The 19,224-nt window shown below is 37.1% G+C and overlaps 3 protein-coding genes, 1 long non-coding RNA gene and 2 other non-coding genes across 8 annotated transcripts in view; 3 read left to right on the forward strand and 3 right to left on the reverse strand.

The window, feature by feature from the left end:
• Positions 1 to 18,238, reverse strand: part of LOC126864880 (serine/threonine-protein kinase S6KL) — a 68,730-nt gene extending 50,492 nt beyond the window's left edge. Inside the window, exons 1-8 of one of the 3 annotated variants that reach the window (XM_050616738.1) lie at positions 18,009 to 18,238; positions 17,032 to 17,093; positions 16,784 to 16,878; positions 16,448 to 16,715; positions 16,283 to 16,367; positions 16,106 to 16,213; positions 15,870 to 16,028; positions 15,704 to 15,792 (exon numbers count right to left, since the gene is read on the reverse strand). In XM_050616738.1, coding sequence (XP_050472695.1) covers positions 15,704 to 15,792; positions 15,870 to 16,028; positions 16,106 to 16,213; positions 16,283 to 16,367; positions 16,448 to 16,715; positions 16,784 to 16,878; positions 17,032 to 17,088 — 861 coding nt within the window. In that variant the 5' untranslated portion in view covers positions 17,089 to 17,093; positions 18,009 to 18,238. Of the gene's footprint in view, positions 1 to 15,703; positions 15,793 to 15,869; positions 16,029 to 16,105; positions 16,214 to 16,282; positions 16,368 to 16,447; positions 16,716 to 16,783; positions 16,879 to 17,031; positions 17,094 to 17,446; positions 17,464 to 17,610; positions 17,689 to 18,008 lie in introns of those variants that run through there. The other 2 variants (XM_050616739.1, XM_050616740.1) reach the window with 2 other exon arrangements.
• On the forward strand, positions 5,027 to 12,890 carry LOC126864879 (neurofilament heavy polypeptide-like). The gene is made up of 3 exons (XM_050616736.1): positions 5,027 to 5,417; positions 10,366 to 10,928; positions 11,033 to 12,890. The coding sequence occupies exons 2-3, from the start codon at positions 10,374 to 10,376 to the stop codon at positions 11,891 to 11,893; spliced, it is 1,416 nt and encodes a 471-aa protein (XP_050472693.1). The 5' UTR covers positions 5,027 to 5,417; positions 10,366 to 10,373; the 3' UTR covers positions 11,894 to 12,890.
• Positions 5,500 to 9,921, reverse strand: LOC126864884 (uncharacterized). The gene is made up of 2 exons (XR_007689364.1): positions 7,750 to 9,921; positions 5,500 to 7,676 (listed from the first exon to the last, which is right to left on the reverse strand). It is a non-coding gene; the product is annotated as an uncharacterized LOC126864884 (long non-coding RNA).
• Trnan-guu (transfer RNA asparagine (anticodon GUU)) lies at positions 14,705 to 14,778 on the forward strand. The gene has a single exon. It is a non-coding gene; the product is annotated as a tRNA-Asn (tRNA).
• Trnaw-cca (transfer RNA tryptophan (anticodon CCA)) lies at positions 15,343 to 15,414 on the reverse strand. Its single transcript has one exon. It is a non-coding gene; the product is annotated as a tRNA-Trp (tRNA).
• Positions 18,239 to 18,337: 99 nt separating the features above from the next.
• LOC126864882 (cytochrome c oxidase subunit 6A1, mitochondrial-like) lies at positions 18,338 to 19,174 on the forward strand. Its single transcript, XM_050616742.1, has 3 exons — positions 18,338 to 18,508; positions 18,746 to 18,897; positions 18,999 to 19,174. Exons 1-3 carry the CDS (start codon positions 18,406 to 18,408, stop codon positions 19,083 to 19,085), a joined length of 342 nt encoding a protein of 113 aa, XP_050472699.1. The 5' UTR covers positions 18,338 to 18,405; the 3' UTR covers positions 19,086 to 19,174.
• Positions 19,175 to 19,224: the final 50 nt, after the last annotated feature.

Here is a 19,224-nt window from a genome sequence, read left to right on the forward strand (position 1 = left end):
ACCGATTCGAACCATCAACCAACCATACAAAAATAGAAGTATCTGAAAGAAGAAAAAAAATCTGAAAAACATAATAAACCCCATTACCCTGTCGAAATCCAAACACTCTAGCATCCAATCGTACCAAAGCTAAAGAACTATATATGAGAAACAAAGTAAAAAAACGAGACCAAGAAAAAAACGAAGCTAAACATAAATTTGCATAGTGTACATCATTCAGCGACCCACTTCCCAAAATTGCTGTCCTGGTTATCCATCAGGCGTGCCACGCGCAACGTTCGAAGCAAAAATCCGGCGAGCACCAAGCGTTCGGTATCGACGACCTCACATCAGCCGACGACCTTCGCCCTGAAGAGAACCGGTCCGAGAGCGTCGAGATGCGTCGCGTCGGACTCCGTCGGCCCGTTTGGCAACATTGTCCGCTCGGCCCCGCGAATCCAATCGTTTCGCGATGGAAAATCGCGAGGTTCGTCGCGGCACGGCGCCGCGGCCTCGTCCGTCTTTTGCACGCATCTCACACGTATCCCGCGACGTTTACATAATGCGGTGGCCACGCACGCGTGTCTACATGCGAGGCAAACAGAGAAAGAGAAGAAAGATAGGAGAGGAGGAAACAGGCTCGATGAATCACAGCCGGATCGAACGTTACGAAAAACGATTTTAACGATTGACGTTAATCCGATGTCGATTAGTACCGATCGACATAGTTAGGATAAATATTCTATGGGTGGGACAAATAGTCTAGTGGAGATTGCTGTAAGAGATGATTTGTAGCACTGATACACAAATCGAACGTTTGAAGGCTGTTTGGTTAATAGTTAGTTTGATATATTGATATATTGACATATTGAAACTTTCCGTTTAGCCATTGAGTTAATCATGTTACGGTTTTTAAATTGTTATGTCTTGAACTTCATTTCGTCTTAACAAGTAGGAAGTTTTGAATGTTTAAAAAGTAGTTTGGTAAAAAATTGAATCAAGAAATTAGGATATTAATAAGAATTTTTTTTGTCTTTGTCTGAATGTTAAGAAATACTTTGATGATAAACATAACGGAATTGAGACAAAAATTATTCGGAAAAGAAATAGGAGAAAATAGTCTAGTAATATACAGTAAAGAGTAAATAGATAGTAAAGAAACGCGATCCTTATTGATAAGAAAATATGCTGTTGGATTATTCGAAAAACAGAACGCGTAGATGGTATTTAAATAACGAAGGTTCTACTGTATTTAATTACAACGAGTTTCATATGAGTCACTGTAATGATTGGAACAGAAGATTTCTGTCGTTGGGACAAGTGTTCATCGTGAAAGAATTAGACTGTAAGAAAATCCTTCCTATAAATTTGAGGAAATATACAAATTCATGGCTTAATCGTCATTTACTCCACTCAAAAATATGCTTCAAAACTCATGTTCCTCACAATCGTGATAAGAGAAATTATTTTTCGTGTGCAATCAGTTGCAAACTTGTGCAACAACAAACTTTTCAACGAATGGACGATGCAAAAATACCAGACAAATTATTGCAAGGAACGACACAATGGGTATTCTAATAAAAATGTTTGTAACATTTCACGAATTCCCACACTGATACATCTCTGTAATGACTCATTAGATAATATCACAGAAAATCTTTTATATATATCTCGAAGCTATCTTAAATTCTAAACACTTCTACTTAATCTTACCTATTGATCCCAACAGTACTAAAATTGCGAAACGATTTTAGAATTGCGAAAGTGAACAGCACGATCAGTTGAAAATAAAACTACCAACCAAACATCATATTCGTCACATTTATTCACACAATTTCACCTTGATATTCTGATACATAACTGATATAAAGTTTAATGCTTGATCTTACCAAACTCGATGTACAATTTTGCAAACTTATCACAGTTCGTTGCAGTTGTCTACTAAAAACAGGTTTCTAAAAACATCTGTTTTCGGTACAACTTATAATAATTTCTCTCGAAATAGAAGCGCGATTATACCGAAATTAATCAGGTCTTATAAAATCTGTAAAACATACGATTCTTTACGAATTCAAAGTTCAAGAACATCGTAATTCATCGTTGTTGAGCGGCTATACAATAAAAATAAATAGTAAAAATGATAACCAATGGATTTTTTTTAGTGCAACGTGGAAATTTAGCTGTCATAAAATCGATTCTAAAATCATACAATAATGGTTGCGATATGAAAGTCGTGTTTTTAGGACCGTTCATAAACTTGACGCCAGTCTGACCAAATTAGAATTAGTTAAGGTCTGTTACAAATTCTGTGCGTACTTCCGTTCTGCGAACAAGCTCCACGAAAGGCGCGTCTTTCGAGTAATTGAATATGTTGGACACGTGCGAGACGATTCGTTTGCACTCATTGAGAGATGAGCATCCTCGTTGGTGAACGAGAGAAAAACACGTTGAACTCGTTTGGTCGAAATTTCGTGGATTTAAGCAACGAAATGTGCCCTTAGGTGTTAAGACGTTGAGTCAACGATAATTCTTCTTCTAAAGATAATAAGTACAATAAGAAAGAGGTACTTTATGTAACGAACAGAATAATCCTGAAAGGCTCGTAAGCATGACAAGTAGTACAAAAGATCTCATTTTTGCCATGTCCGAAAAGCGAAACATTACTCATTTTGACACACACTGACGTTCCTTGCTGCTCTTTACCGTTTTTACGATTTATAACGTCGATGAAAGATTGCACGTCTCCGACTTTCTATCGAGAATCGAAACCTCGTTGATTAATTAAATTTAAATGTAGATTCAAAAGCCACCAGTTAAGAAATTTAAAATTCAAAAATTCCTAGCGAAAGAAATTCGAAATTTTAATTGAGCGCTGCGTTTCACTTTAGAAGAAACATCGTGTTATTGATAGACACTTGCGGTTGGTGGATAATTAAGAAAAAGGAGAAGCATTACGTTATCCTGAGTTGTGGTTACAAAAGTTTATTCCAAAAACATATTAATGAATGTATTAATTATAATTTATGTACATCTGATCCTGGTGCAGCCATTAATTTATATAATATGAATTTCATATTAGCGATTAATTCGAAAGAAAATGTTCATCAGGAGATTCTCTTGCATAATCGAATCAATGTTATTAATGAAATTGTACAAGTCGCAAGTTTCGGGTTACCGATACTGAATTTTCTTGCATAATAATGTCAGGTTTGATAATAAAACGGAGTTCTGCGGGCAAGCTTATGCTCATTGCCAGGTTCAACAAAATTATTTAAAAAGAAAATTGCTTTCATTTGCATGAAATATGGTGGAACACGAACGATCAGGGAGGCCAAAAAGATCGTCGTTCTACGAGCTAATCAACGTGTCCTAATATTTCTATCGCCTCACTCATCGCGGTCAAACATCAAGGTCCTTTTCACGTTTATCAACAGCTCGCACCGCGCTACCGCTGCACTTCCGCTCGATACTGAATCATGCTGAACGGACTGCTTTTAAAACATCGTCCTGCTTGCACAATGGAAAAAATGAACCGTGCTAAACACGCAGGTGTGTCATGAAACACCGGGTCGAATGTCAACGAGAGATCAACGAGATTCGATGTTTTGCATAGACGCATCGATAAAGATTGATCACTTTTATAATGGAAGAAGAAGAAGAAGAAGAAGAAGAAGAGAGAAGATTAATCGTAAGAAAATTCGAGGATCACAATTTACGTCCGGTTCTAAGTATGTAATTGAGGAAAACTGAAAAATGTAGTAATGACATTAGGAATACTAGATTATTTTAAAATCTAAAATTTTGATATGGTACTTTAACGTAGAAGTGCAGGAAATACGCAGATATTCCTTCTTGATGTCGATGAATATCGATCAATAAAAATAGAGCCAAAAAATGTTCATATTTTTTTATACAATAACTACAAAGAGTGTAGGAAAACTGAATTAACTTGGAGAAAATGATGAAACAAAGTAAACAATTGTCTTCTCAAAAACAATGATGGTCTTTAAATAACTCTTGTGTCCAAACTGACTAATATTTAAGGAAACTCTCGGCATGAAACAAACTCTCGAAGAATAAACCAATATACTCGAACGAAACCCATCGAACATCAACGACCTCGCGACGAAACGACGCGGCGTGATCCGACAAAGGTACAACGAACGTTCACTCCGCGAACGTATCTCACAAAAGACGAGTTAACACGTTTCGCCCACTCGCCGACTTCGAGCAACAGCACATGTATATACAGCCTTGTCTGGATGTTCCTCGAACCTTCTTTTCGGATTAACCGATCACCGTCCAAACCAACCAATTGAACCTTCTTCAGCGACGAACTTCTATCCGCTGCCTCGACCCTAAACAAGATATTCCACCGAAAATCCTTCAACATCATCGTTGCATTCTCCAAGTTTATCTGTATTATTGTCCATCGATGATCTCGAAATCAGCATCGAAGTTTCATCAGTCCAAAGCAAAGGGCTGTCCAAGATGAATGAAGTCGAATATCCAAAAGTCTGTCGTTGACAAGATGTACCCTAGAGCCAAGAGCAATTCCAAGAACAAGAAGAAGAACGGGTGCACAGGTTGGATATCTCGGTACGTGTCATCCGCGGGTCGAAGAGTCATCGCATCGCGAACCACCTAACCGATTCGATACTTGAAAATCTCTCGCGAGAATCGCAGCCCCCGGTTCGTTTTGCTCCTGCTCGTAGACGGCGTGGGTCGTTGTAGAGAGGAATCGGCGCGGCACACACGTCCCGTGGTGATCGTGGCTCAGGGTATGGAAGAAGGAAAACACGACCGGTAGGAATCACGGCTGAATGGTGCGAAGAAAGATAGCTGTTAACTATAGATGGCGGGAGGGTAGGGAAAGGGTGAAGGGGAAGGTGTACAGAGGTGGAGAAAAGAAGAACGACGGAAGAAGGAAGAGAAGAGAAGAGTAAAGGAGGGGCCCCTGGTACGATGCCGGGTGAAGAGGGTCGGGCCCCCCTATACGATCCTGGCTGTGGTGCCGCTGGTGGGTAAATGGGTATATAAGCGGGGCCCCGACGATTCCATCTCGACACACGACCCAACCTTCATCCCGATATCACCAAACGGTTTCCTCGAGCGAACGAGCGTAATCGCACGCGCGCGAAAAAAAAGAGAGAGAAGAGGGTAACTTACTTCTCGGGTATCTCTTCCGACTCTCTTTTGTCTTTTGCTCTTGTTCAGCACGGAGTTTTCACTGCTCCGCGCAACAACCAACGTGCAACACATATAACATCGGCGAGAGTTTTACTTCTTGAACCGGTCTCTTCCCGAGCGACAGTTTAATCGGTGAGAGTAATTCCCCCGCGACTGAAGCGGAGAAGAAGCATCTAGGAAGAGTCTACCGGACACAAGTCGACGACCAGCCACCGCTGTGACCAGTTCCACGGAGGAGAGAAAAAGACGTGAGTAGAACATATCATTTTATCGAATCCACGGTTGTTCCTATCTCTATCGTTGACAGCCTGCTGTAATTTTTCTATGCTGCTCCGCTCCTTTCTTCGAATTTTATAGAATTACAAAATTTTCGGGGTTAGCCAGATGTCATCGCGCGTGTATTCTTCTTTTTTTTTCATCTACGAATAAACAAAAATTTTAAACTCTCGATAGAAATTTCGTTGCGACGAGAAACGAAGAATTGTAAGATTTTTCATGGTATTTAAACGTGTCTAGAAGGATCAGAATATCAGCGACCACGGTACGCAGGTAGAGCTCCATCGCGTCTCGCGAAATGGCTGTCTTCGAACCCAATGATTAAAGCGAGGGAAACGCTAAATGGAATAATCGTCGGAACATACAATTTGCGTATATTTCGCAACGTATGACCGCGCGTTTGCGTAATTTTTGTCCTCCTCTCGCAACCGTACCCTTTTTCCGTCCTCTCTGCTCCATAGACCCGCGAAGATTTCCCCGCGGCTAATTAACCCGTCGCTAATCTACTTAATCTGCACGTCAGCAAGGCTGTGACACACAAGGCGCGAACAAGCCAACCGAGGATCCTCTAATTTGCCAGGAATCTTCTCTCAGAACCGTCTATCGCTCGTATTTTTTACGATCTATTCCCTGTATTTCCACTTTTAACTCTCGTTCGTAATAGAACGAATTTATGTACGCATAAATTCGACGATTAAATGTATGGAAATGTTCGAAAATTATACGTATATATAGTAGATTTTGTTTTCACAAACGTTAAAAGGTAGAAAGTGTCGAGTTTCTGGTATCGTGGTAACGTTTATGTAATTTATTTGACGGTTTTCTTTTAAACGGGTTATACAAAAATTACTATTTTATCCCGTGGACGCTCGTAGTTTCGTGATTTTTATTCAAAAAATCGTAGTTTCGTGTTTTTACTTAGAGAATCATAGTTTCGTGCTCTTTATTTGAAAAATCTAGAAGTTGAAAACAGTTCTCCATCTTGTGCTGCTAGAAATTCAGAGAAACTCTGATATCGTTGACACTCTTCAAAATTGTGAATATTTCCGATGCTATCAATTGGAAGAATTATTATATCACTTAAATTCACGAAACGTAGAAATAGCATTCCATACTTTAAATCTAGAAGATTTAAAATACTATAAACATCCATACTCGGTTTTTTGGCTACTTTCAAACAAATTAAACAGTATTCTTCCTCGAAACAGCGTTCAATTTAAACATTTTCTTAGTATCCGGTACTTTAAAAAAAAGTCTCCGGTATTCTCCTTCGAAACAGCATAATTTCCCTACCGTGATTCTCATACGAATAAAATTAGAACGAAAGAGTGTTTAAAATGGTAATTGAAACAACGTCGAGAAATGGCAGCGGAACCCCTCTTTCAGAGCCGATTAGAGGCAACAACCGGCATTCCTGCGCGATCGCGTTAACTGCGAGTACTGCGACGCATTCTCCGTCCAGTTGAGATTCAATGTGCGCAGATTAGATCGACAATCGCGAAAAGGATAGAGCCGATATAATAAATGCCGTGTTGCGCAGAATAGAGTCGAGCTCAGAGAAAGAGAGAGAAGGAGCAGAAAGCATTGAAGCGGTGAACCACTTCAATGGACCCCGTCTTCTTTGTAAGCGTCGTACCATTATTACATCTCTGATGATCTTGATAAGGTAATGGGTGTCCATCATCTTTCACAGGCATTTCCTCTCCGTCGACCTATCCCTCCGTCGTGTTTGCATCCCTCGCGAGATCGTGACTTTAATTTTCTTGCGGCACTTCAGATCCTCCCCTTCCTATCTTCCACTTCTTTTTCATCTTCCTCTCTCCTGTACTACCCTATCAAATGACAATCTGACCGAATTGCAATTAGCCGAAATGCCGAGCGCGTACGTTCAAAATATATATACATATATATATATATGTATATGTATACACCTATATATGCGTGCAAACGTTACCTCCACGTCCGTGACTCGCAAAGTAATTTGCAATTAACTTTATTGCGGCCCATTACGTCCGCTTGCAACATGATCAGGCCTGGACGATTGTTATTAATGTCGATTATGCGACTTGCTAATGTATACTTGCCCCTTAATTTCGCTTCTCGTCTTCAACGAGCCGCCTCTGAACGTTCACCTCTTTCCTACATGGAGAATACTCCATCTTTGTTCGCTCTATGAAACCTACATGTGTGTATAAGAACGATTTTTCAAATTGAATCGTACGACGAAAATTCTAGAAAGAAGGAAGAGCATAAAATTGAAGTTTATCGGGAACGAAGTTCTCGGTTGATAGCAATCGCTTGTACCAAAATTAAAGTTGAGCACGAGCGTAATAACAGAACGGAACGGTTCACCTCCTGCGTGTTGACCAATTGGCGAACGCCAAGAGCGAAGTGGCGCGCTAGTATCGTAAAAACTGGACCGTTCAGCCGCCTCTTTCCTCGCCCAGGTCGCGGCTGTCGCCCAGTTTTTCCCCCTTTATCCTCCCGTTTTCCCTCTCTGACTTTTGCGTTCACCTTCTCAGCGCGCATTCCACGTTGGTTGCGTTCTCCAGAAGGCGTGTCTGTGTTTCAGATAACGCGGCAACCGCTTTTTCTCTTCGTGAACGAACAGTTTCTCGTCTCTTCTTAAAAGCGATCCTCGAGCATCGTCGTTTTACAAATATGGACATAGAACCGTTCCCTCGGACTTGTTCGCTGCCATTGTTGCAGCAGTTTCGATTTTTACGATGGAACGTTCGCGCTCGAGCATTTCTGGCTGTACATGCAACGGGAACAGCTTCCTCTCTGTATAAATTACCCGCTTGATTGGACGCAAGCTCGAGCCTCCTGAACGGAAGGTCGCTCTACACTGGTGTGGAATCGAAAGAATGCCATCGTGCTTGATTTTTCCTTCTTTTTTTTTTTCTTTTTTATTCCGTTACATAGCTCGCGGACCAGTTTAACGCTTGTATATGCGCGCGTTTAATTTCCTTAGCGTTTTGCGTTTAGTTTCGTCAGCGTTTTGCGTTTCGCTTGATCGCAAACTGCACTCGCGAAGCAAATCGTGTCCACGCGACACCGCGACGATAGTCTCTGGTTTCGTGTCTGCCCACTCTGCCGTATCTACTTATGTACCTCGATGCTCGTCAAAGGCTTCGTAACGACCATACGATACCGATGTGCGCAGCGGAATCGATTTACACGACGATGAGCTTCCTGATAGTGGTCGACGTTTTATAATTAGACTTAAGCGAGTTCGATTATACGCATGTAGGTTTATATAGGCATACTACTGGTCATAAGCTCGTATAATAACAACGTGTACATACAGATACAGTCTATAAATAACAGATTTATAACAAAATAGTTAGAACTTATGGTTGGGAATGTATATACATACTTTTAGTGCTTTCATGGTTCGCGATACGACAGATGAACAATGTTCTGCTTTTTTTCGAGGCGTATCTTGATCGTTGCAACGACTCGATTTCCATCCAACCAAACAATGTCCTCTCTCGCCTTCCGTTTCCACCTATTGCGGAAGTTACACCCATGTTTCACTTTCCGTTCGCGATGCACGCAACAACGTTCATTCTCTTTCGTTCTCCTTTTATTTCACGGCAATTAACAAATAATTTCTCAATTATTATTTATCTATTTATCCATCTCGAAGTCAATTCCCATATTGAAGATCTTCGAATAATCAACTCAAAGCTTCTATTATTAAAAATCTTCAAATAATTAATTCGAAGCCTTCTCACTGAAAATCTTCAAGTAACCAAAATATTCAAAGTTTCTCTATTGGAACAAATAATTGTCCAATGAAATCTCAGATGCTCTGAGCACCTTTCCATCTATTCCTAACATTCGTTGAAGAACACGCGAGTACGACACGCGTTCATTCGTGAAGAAACGCGAAGAACAAAGCGTAGAACGAAGAAGAAGACGCGATCATGCGGAGAAAACGCGCGAATGTGCGCGCGTAACGAACGCGAGGGACACGCATCCTGTCATTAGTTCCATAACGCTCGTCTTGTTCAATGCATTCGGTTCAATGTCACCTACGTCCCTCTCCCTCCTGCCGATTCCTCTAGCAGCCCCTTGTCCATCTTTCAATTTTCATTCTTTCCTTCTCCCCCCCCCCCTCTCTCTCTCTCTCTCTCTCTCTCTCTCTGTATGTCACATTCTGACGCGCAGCCTGCTTTTCGTCTCGCGCGTCTATCGGCGGTCCATTCATGCGGCCGCGTTCTCCATTCATGCCAAGTACGAAAGAGGAGCTCGTGTACTCACGTCCGCTCTCCTAACTGGAAGATTGCGAGAAACGTCCCTCGTTTCCTCTCTCTACGCTCCATACATAGTAGAACCTTTCTGTCCGACATGACATTATTTCTGAATCTTTACGGTGTTTCCGATCCGTGATAACTTTAGTTCGGGTTCTACATCCGGTTGGTCGAGATTAAATGATCGTTTACGATGAGATTTATGCATTAGGGTACAATGTTAGTATCTGATAGTCGTGACTTTTACATATTCCGTCGAATAGTCCTTCGAATTAATAGGATGATTATTAAGCTTGATATTTGTAATTCATTACAAAAATAGAACTAAACTAAACTAAACTAGTCATCTATTCTAAATAAAAGATATATAAAAATGATGTACCAAACCAATTGTATAAAACACAGTTTGTACCAAAAAAGATCAAAATAGAAGATATATAAAAGCATTATATCGAAATATATAATTATATAAACGAAGTTTGTATCAAAGAAATTGACCCCCAAACAATTGAAAACCTAGTGCAAAGAAAAAATCGTTCAAATTCTTTAAAAAATTATATGCAAAATTATAAATCGGATATTTCCATCACTCTGATAGTCCTAATATTAATATAGAAATCGAAAAAGAACGAGTTACCAAAAGCTCCGTTTTCATTTACAGATATCAAAATGACGAAGTTACTCGTAATAACGATACTGTGCCTGCTCGGCCAGAAAACGGTGCTCTCGATGCCCGTAGCTGAAAATCAGGAACCTCTACAAGTAGTTCCTCTGGAAAAATCGGCGAACCCAAGCAACTCAGGGATTCCAGTAGCTCCTGAAGCAGTTGCAGCACCAAACGTGGAGGCCGCTGAACCAGCGCCTGCCGAAGCGAAACCTGCCGAAGCTGAGAAGCCAAGCGTGAGGAGCGAACCCGCGGGTGAAAACGCTCAACTATCTGAAAAGGCTGAGGAGAAGAAAGAGGAAGCTCAGCAAGCGAAACCCGAGGAGAAAAAGGAGGAAGCTAGCCAGGAAAAGAAACCTGAGCAACTGCAGCCGCAACAACAACCACAGGAGGCTCAACAACCTGAGCAAGAACAAAAGCCTGAACAGGCTCTAGAAGCCAAGAAGGAGGAAGAAGGTCTGAAGCAGGCGGCTTCCGAATCTCACGAAACTGTAGTGCAAGTTGTTCCGCAAAAAAATAAACAGGATAGTGCTGATGTTCTAGTAGAGCAACCCGTTGTTGTAAGTTTGAATTATACTATGATGTACATTACGATATTCGACTTTCTTTGCTGTTGTAGACGATAGAATTTGGTTTTCTTAACTGGATCGTGTTTATATTACAGAAGGCTGTAGTCCCAGAGGGCAAAAGCTCCGAGCAAGTAGATTCAGCGGAGAAAAGCGGAGAAGCTGCTAAAGAAGAAGCAAAGGAAGAAAAGAAAGCTGAGGAAGCGAAACCAAGCGTGAGAAAAGACGATGAGGCTAGCTCAGCAGCTTCCGAATCGGAAGAAAAGGCTCAGCCAGCTGCGGAGGAGAAGAAGCTCGAGAAGCCACAAGAGGAACAGGAAAAGAAGGCTGAGGACAAACCCGACCGTGTGACCCGCGACGCCGAGGTAGCTGCTCCAGAAGAGAAGAAAATAGAACAGCCAGCTGTTGAAGCTGAAAAGAGCCAACAAGATCAAGCTAAATCCCCAGAAGAGAACAAACCAGCTGCCAAGAACGAGAAGATTCAGCTTCCTCTTGAACAACCTGCGATCGAACAACCTGCAATCAGCCCCGAAGATTCGGCCAAGACCGAGGAGAAGCCTGCTGAAGCCGCTGCTCAACCTGAAAAGGAAGCAAAGAGCGCCGAAGTATCTGCTGCAGCATCTGCTTCCAGTAACGTTCAAGAATCTGTGGAACAATCGGCGGCCAAATCAGCCGAATCTAGCCAGGCTAAACGCGAAACCGCAGAAGCTCAGCCTCAAGCAAAGTCTGAACAAGCCGAGGAAAAGAAGGAAGAACCACAGAAACAGCAGGAACCCGCGAAAGAAGCGAAAGAAGCGAAATCAGACGAATCTTCTGAAGAAAAATCGGCTGAGAAGAAGGAAAGCAAGGGCAGCGAGGAAGAGAAATCCTCCGAGGAGTCCTCCTCCAAACAAGAGTCCAAACCAGCTGAAGAGTCCAAGCCGGAATTGCTGCCTAAACCGCAAGAACTGACAGTATAAGTGAACGATTGAAATAGCGGTCGCAGCGAGAGGCGGGAAGACGAAGAACAACAGCCCCGAAGAAATCAAATAACATCGAACGAAGCGCGGATACTGGCTCGCCACTCGTCCAGACCATTTTGCGTTCATCACCATCGACCAGATAAAAATGGGATAAAACATTTTGAAAAAGAAGAAACAAGGAAAAAAACTCACAAAAAAAAAATGATGAATAAGAAGATGAAGAAGGATGCGCGAGTTTTTCAGCCCAGATAAAGGAAAACGAGCGGGAGAGAGCGTGTACGTCAGAGGAAGTATGAACGGGAACGGGAGAGAGAGAACGAGACGGAGTGAGAGTGTATATCGGTGTGAATGGGAGAGAGAGATTGCGCGATCAATTCTGTGGCAGGGACCAAAACTTCCCCCGGCGCGCTACGATTCCGAGAGAAAAAATTCATCGACTCGGGGCAGGATGATCACGTGGCGGCCTGGCTGTGGGGGATTTTTAACTTAGGACACATCGGAATAACATTCATGAGAACAACGATGATGAAGACGACGATGATGGATATAACGAAGACTCGATCGAGTGTTCAAAGAAGAAATAGACACAAGAAGAATCACCTATCAGGAACACGTGGTCACCCTTAGGGATCTGACTTGGCACACGCCAGGGATCATCCTTTTCTTCGTCCCGGCGGACACCGCGATCTGTCCGCGGGGACGAAACCGGCCCCTAATATTTTAGTATCCTCACCCCAAATCCCCCAACCCCAAGACTCCTCTTTATTTTTTTCCTCTCAAAAAACCACACACGAACCACAACCACAACCTCATCCCAATAAAACTAGTATGTAGCTCGACTCTGTCTTCTTTTTTTTTAGAGATACGTGTCATTATTATTATTAATATTATTATTATTATTACGATTTAGTACCAGTATCGCTATTATTAATATTATTATTTGTATTATTGCTATCATCGTTATAATAATAATTATTATTATTACTGTGGACAACGTGTTGTTGACAATGTTCCCTTCTTGCATGCATCTAGTTATCTTTGAATTTAAAAAATCCTTCCTTGTCATTTATTAGAAAAACAAAATTAGGAACGAAGGATCCGAATGCATCAGAACTAACATTTGTAAGAGGATAGTCGATCCAATTCATTCGATTCGTGTCATTATTTATCATCGATAAGACAAGATTACAAAATTCATAACTTCAAACCTGTTTCTTTGAATATTCAATCACAGATATCAAATAGAAATGGAAAAAATAAAAATCTTTGATAAAATCATTGACCAAAATATAATCTTAAAATTTCAAACTAAATCATTGATCAGGATATAATCTTGAAATCTCAAATCAAAGCAGTAAATAATCTTAAAATGTTAAATAGAGTAATTGATAAAACAAGATCTTCTAAAGTAAAATATGTGTTTACACTTTTGTCGTAATTTACATATTATAGCTGGTTCCTGAAAAAAAAAGTCTAAGTGACGATGAATCGTTTTCTATCGAGATTGCACTTGCACAAGAGTCAAAGATTCGCGTGAATCTCATGGTTAACGATGATATCGTGATCGCGCCAGGTACGACGACATTTCTTCATGACATGACGTGGCACATACGTCGATTCATCAAAAGGCCGTATGAAAAGTTAACGTGCCCGAGAACACGCTTTGTAAACAGAGGATACGCGAGGTGAGTGGACCCGGCGAAAATGTCAAGGCACCGAAGGATTTTGCAACGAGCCAGAGAGATACGCTCGTTGGATTTCTTCAATTCGAGTGCCCGTTGCATGCTTTTACGCAAGAACGGCCGACGAAAAGTGTACAAGACACGGTTCACGGGAAAATAATTACGTCTCTACTTGGAACTTAGTTCCACGACGTCTATGTGTTCCTCGATATAATACGAAACGTATAACAATTGAAATGTACACATATGACAATTTGACTGCGGACTTTTATGCATTTATTGAGAATATGGAAATGCAAAAATATATATATAATGTGCAAAGATATGTGAAATATTCAAAACACTCGTTAGAAGATTTACTAGATGAAACAAATTCCTATTCAGGTTTCATTTTTTTAATAATACCCATAAGAATATCAATTTGCATAAATATTTGCATACCGGTGGTTTCATGACGGTGTTTAATTATTATATTTAAACAACCGTTCCAATAACATTCCATATGTTATTTTGTAGATGTTGCAGTTAATGTTTGATTTCGTGTAATTACGCTTATAGATCATTTAATTTGATGAATGACAATGATTTTGATTTTATCATAGTAATGACGAACCATTAAAGTCATCGATGTTTCATATCAAAATCACATATTGTTTTAAAATTCAATTTAATTATTATTATATTATATATATTAATACTGTTACTAATACTAACACAATATTCTAGAAAAGACCTACTCAACAACATGCATATTTTGTAAATTATTTAATAACTATTCTTAAATAAATAATTCTGAATATATAACGAAGTATCCAATTCAAAAAGAAATAAAAAGACTGTATTAACGTTTAATGATGAGTATAAGTATATATAATAATAAATATATTAAATACGAGCAAAAATATTTCTTTTTATGAACCGCGATGAAACTTCTATCATAAGATTCAATCTATCATAAAATCTTACAACATGCAACGAATTAAAAGTAGTTCTTATATAAAATATGTCATTAAGATAGGAGAAATATTGTAAATAATAAATTACAAAATAAAAGCATAAAACAAAATTAACATTGAAAAGATAGGAAACGGCAACAAAAGACATGAAAAGAACTTGCCATTCAACTGCCTCCGTGGCGCAATCGGCTAGCGCGTTCGGCTGTTAACCGAAAGGTTGGTGGTTCGAGCCCACCCGGGGGCGAATTATTTTTTGATCCTAAACAAATTCTACTGTAATTCAGTCCTTTTTTTATTATCATTAACAATATTAATCACTCATTAATATTGTAGATCACTAAAAAAAATACTTATTCAAATATTAAACATTGCTTAGATACAAACTCTTAGGAATTAGTTTAAATGTTAAAACAGCAAATATATTATAGAAAACTCCCTGTAATATTAATTGTATATTCTCAGTTAATAGTAATCTATATACGCCTTTTAAGCATATTGGGATAAAATGATATAAAAAAAATCATTTATTATTTTTAAAAAGTGAAAAAACGTCTACCAATTACCAAAAGAAAATTGATCATTTATTCAGCTTTGCTATATATATAAAATATAAAAATTCATAAAAATTGTATAACTGGTCTTCTACCATATATTGTGCATAGAAAGAAATTTGCCGACTTCATAAAATGATAAATAATAACAATAAATATAATCTTTATTCAACTAAAAATGAACCTATAAAATTTACTTCATATTTCGCGTGTTAAATATTTAAAAAATGTAAAAAAGAAATTATAAAAATAAACTTTGACCCCGACGTGATTTGAACACGCAACCTTCTGATCTGGAGTCAGACGCGCTACCGTTGCGCCACGGAGTCCACGGACTGCACTATCTTTTAAGATAGTTATAACATACAGATACTAACATTATTAAACATAAGAATATATAAAATAGAGTAGCATATTAAGAACTATCGCTTTGATTTTAATAAATGAATCAATTTATATTTAAAAATATATTTTTTCTACTATACTTCAGGTTTTATCTTCTACTTCTTGTATTGAAATGATTGTAATTCCAATATTAGCATGTTGATAGTACATTTCATGTCATATTTAAAATTACTTTAAGAGAAAAAAGAAAATATATATATATATCATACATACCTGATTTGTAAGCATGAAACAAGCTAGTACTCCCAATGACCACCAATCTACCTCTTGTCCATAATACTGTCTACTGAATATTTCTGGTGCTATAACAAGATACATCAAGTGAAAAATAGTTATACTTTATATAATTTTTATATTTTATATACATTTTTGTACTTGCCCATATATTCTGGAGTTCCACAAAGCGTATGTGTTCTTTCTGTATGATTTAACCACTTTGCAAGACCAAAATCAATAATTATAGCATGACCTTCCTCATCCAATAGAACATTTGTAGCTTTTATATCTCTATGTACAACACCAGCATTGTGCAAAAAATCTTTAACACACAATAACAAAAAAACATATAAATTCTATCTCATATTGAACTATCAATTCAAAACGATGTATATTTACCAACAGCTAAAGCAACTTCTGCTACATATATTCTAACTATATTTTCAGGCAGAGAACCACATTGCTCGACTAATGAAAATAACTCTCCTCCACCAACATAGTTAGTTACTGGAATTAATGCACATTAAGAAACATATCTAACAATAACTAATAATAACATAATTACAATAAGCTTACATATGTACAATGTTTTCCTTCCTTGCCACCTGTGAGAGCAATCTAATATAAATGGATGATGACCAACCAATTTTTGTATTGATACCTAATATTGAATATATGTATGAATTCAATTACAATACAAAATGAAAATAAACATGCCTTCAATTTTAAAAGCATACATACTTCCTGTTTAGCCTGCATTATACCATTTTCTGCAACCACTTTAGCTTTACTGATTACTTTTAAAGCAAAAAATTCTCCAGTATCCTGTTTCTGAATTTTATATACTTTTCCATAAGCTCCTTTGGCTATTATGCTTAAAAATATATAAGCATTTTGCAGAGATACTTGTCTTATTTGAAATTCTGGAAGAAACATAGCCTGACAACGTGATACAGGCCATAATGTTTTCGAAGTACCCAATGGATCATATAATGTACCTTCGCTCCAGCTATAAAATCAAATACTTATTATATACGGATTATTAAATGCATAAAAATTATAAACTATTACGATTACCTTCTGCAAGAAGCACGAGACCATGATTTAGTTTCTTTCTGCGAAGATTGCGTTGATCCAATGCAACTTCCACCAATTATATCACTAAGGCTATACTGCATAAAAAATATTATAATAGTATTTATTAATCTTTATCAATTGAGATACAATTATATATAAGTAGTTGATCTTATTAATAACATTATCTACTATTATATAGGTTATAATTTATAACCTATGTTTTATTTAGAATTTTAAATGATATATACCTGACTAGTATACTTCTGATTATTGTGATAATTATTTTTTGTGATAGAATTACCCATTCGAACTGAAAAATATTAATCTTTATTCAACATCTTGCTTTATCCATTGAATAAGTATAATAAATAATCATTTCTTTCACGTTCATTTATTTATCTTAAATGCGTTATAAAACGTGCCATATGTATATTTATTTTTAGAACAGAATAAGTTTGATATTTAGTTAAATTAATATAGTTTTATCATTAATAATAAAATTTATTATAAAACCATTATTATAAAAATTATTATGCATCTGTATGTGTATTGCTGTATGTAACACATGTACATATGTATGTATATTTTTCATTTCAAGGATTGATACTACACCAAAAACAAATCATAATTAATATTTTAGCTATTATATATAACTATTCATACATTGAATTAGTAAAATATGTATTAATCATTTTAAGATGTCCGAGGACTATGCATTTTATCCAAAGTGTAATTGAAGTGAATAATTTTAAATATATGTATGTAAGTAATATTACTAAAACATGCCATTTAAGTATTATTACTGTTAAATTACTTTATAAACATACTCTGATAATAAAATAATTTTTCTATTTCAATCGAAAAGAGGAGAGATGAAACAGATATTGTATAGAGTACTGCATACGATTTGAATTATCAGAAATTAAAATAACGGATAAAAAATCACGTGACTTATCGTTATACAAATGACGTACAAAATGGATTTATTTTCTTGTAAATATATATTTTTCCCATATAAACTAGCATGTACACACACATATACACACTAATGTAAAAATTTATCTTTCATTATTTGAAAATAATGTATAACTTTAATATCCTAATTATAAAAATACGTTACAAAGGTAATTTAATATTTATAAAATGTTAACAATAATATCTATGTGCTCTTCGTAGAGAAATGAAAACGATTGATTTTTCACTCTAATGTAAAAAGTAAACTTACATAAAACTTTCAATGGAATTTATTACTATTTTGATCAATCTTTCTCTCATAATTTTTCTGCTTTTTCATTTATCTTAATTATTTAGATTACATACTTATTGATTGTAGTCAACCTGGAAAGCAGAGTTGAAACTTCTAAATTTTCTAAAAATTTTTATAATAGCTGAATAGTATATACATAGTTACATACTACCAGAGACGAGGATACTGCATGGTAGATGACCGACTTATCAGCGACGAGTAATGTTGACTTTATTTCTAGAGAAACATTAAGCGACATCTGTAGAGAAATAAAATAATTATATTGAGAATTGAGACGTGTGTACATGTAGTGATGTAATTGAATAAAATCAGTATCTGTACTTCTCCCTTGCGTTCTACTCCTCTTCCTCGCAAAATGTCGAAAATACTAAGGGTAGGCCAATTTGGCCGTACTTTCACACGGGGTATGGCAGAATATATAAAAACAGTGGAAGAACGTCAACATCCTGTTTCCAACGGTAAATTATGAAAAATTCCATTTAGAAGATTTTTAATGACACGGAAAAATGTGAAAATGAAAGATTTCTAATTCTTTAAACTTTCTGCTTTATCAACGTATTTTATTACAAAATCTGAAATAAAGAATACTCCTTATCGATATCTTGTTTTAGCATTAATGTGAAAATTTGTAATTCTATTAAAAGTTAGAAATTTGTGGTTACATAAGTATAATTTGTCGTTCCACTTGATTTTAGATACTGTTAAAATATTTAAGTTTATCACCTATTTTGTGGGTGTTCCTTTATTGGGAGTTGCTATGGTTAATTGCTATATCAAAATTCTTGAAGAAGAACATGAACCAGCTCCAGAGTTCATTCACTATCCATATATGAAAATAATGAATAAGGTAAGATTTAAATAGGAAGAAAAAAATAATTAAAAATACTAAAATAGTTGCAAAAGTACTAAATACTGTCGCAAGATTTAATTATTTTTGTCTTTGTGTAGGGTTTCCCATGGAAGGATGGAAAACATTCACTCTTTCATAATGTGAAAAAGAATTATGTACCTGGTATTGGTTATGAAGAAGAGTAGCTATTTAATAGAATTAATATATAGTTTGTATGTGTTTAATCTGTATTGCTGAAAACATAAAAAAATAAATTTGAATTTAGTGAAGTGTATATATATTTACTTGATCAAAATTCACATATATCTATAATTACATGCTAAA

The sequence above is a fragment of the Bombus huntii genome, chromosome 4 (assembly GCF_024542735.1).
Source record: "Bombus huntii isolate Logan2020A chromosome 4, iyBomHunt1.1, whole genome shotgun sequence".
In the NCBI taxonomy this organism is placed as follows: domain Eukaryota; kingdom Metazoa; phylum Arthropoda; class Insecta; order Hymenoptera; family Apidae; genus Bombus; species Bombus huntii.

What these genes read in the sequence shown, in the direction of transcription:
- LOC126864879 (XM_050616736.1), top strand. Translation starts at nt 10,374, where the DNA reads ATGACGAAGTTACTCGTAATAACGATACTGTGCCTGCTCGGCCAGAAA. An exon ending in TAGTAGAGCAACCCGTTGTT is followed by an intron (nt 10,929 to 11,032) that starts GTAAGTTTGAAT and finishes TTTATATTACAG; the next exon opens with AAGGCTGTAGTCCCAGAGGG.
- LOC126864882 (XM_050616742.1), top strand. Translation starts at nt 18,406, where the DNA reads ATGTCGAAAATACTAAGGGTAGGCCAATTTGGCCGTACTTTCACACGG. An exon ending in TCAACATCCTGTTTCCAACG is followed by an intron (nt 18,509 to 18,745) that starts GTAAATTATGAA and finishes ACTTGATTTTAG; the next exon opens with ATACTGTTAAAATATTTAAG. An exon ending in ATATGAAAATAATGAATAAG is followed by an intron (nt 18,898 to 18,998) that starts GTAAGATTTAAA and finishes GTCTTTGTGTAG; the next exon opens with GGTTTCCCATGGAAGGATGG.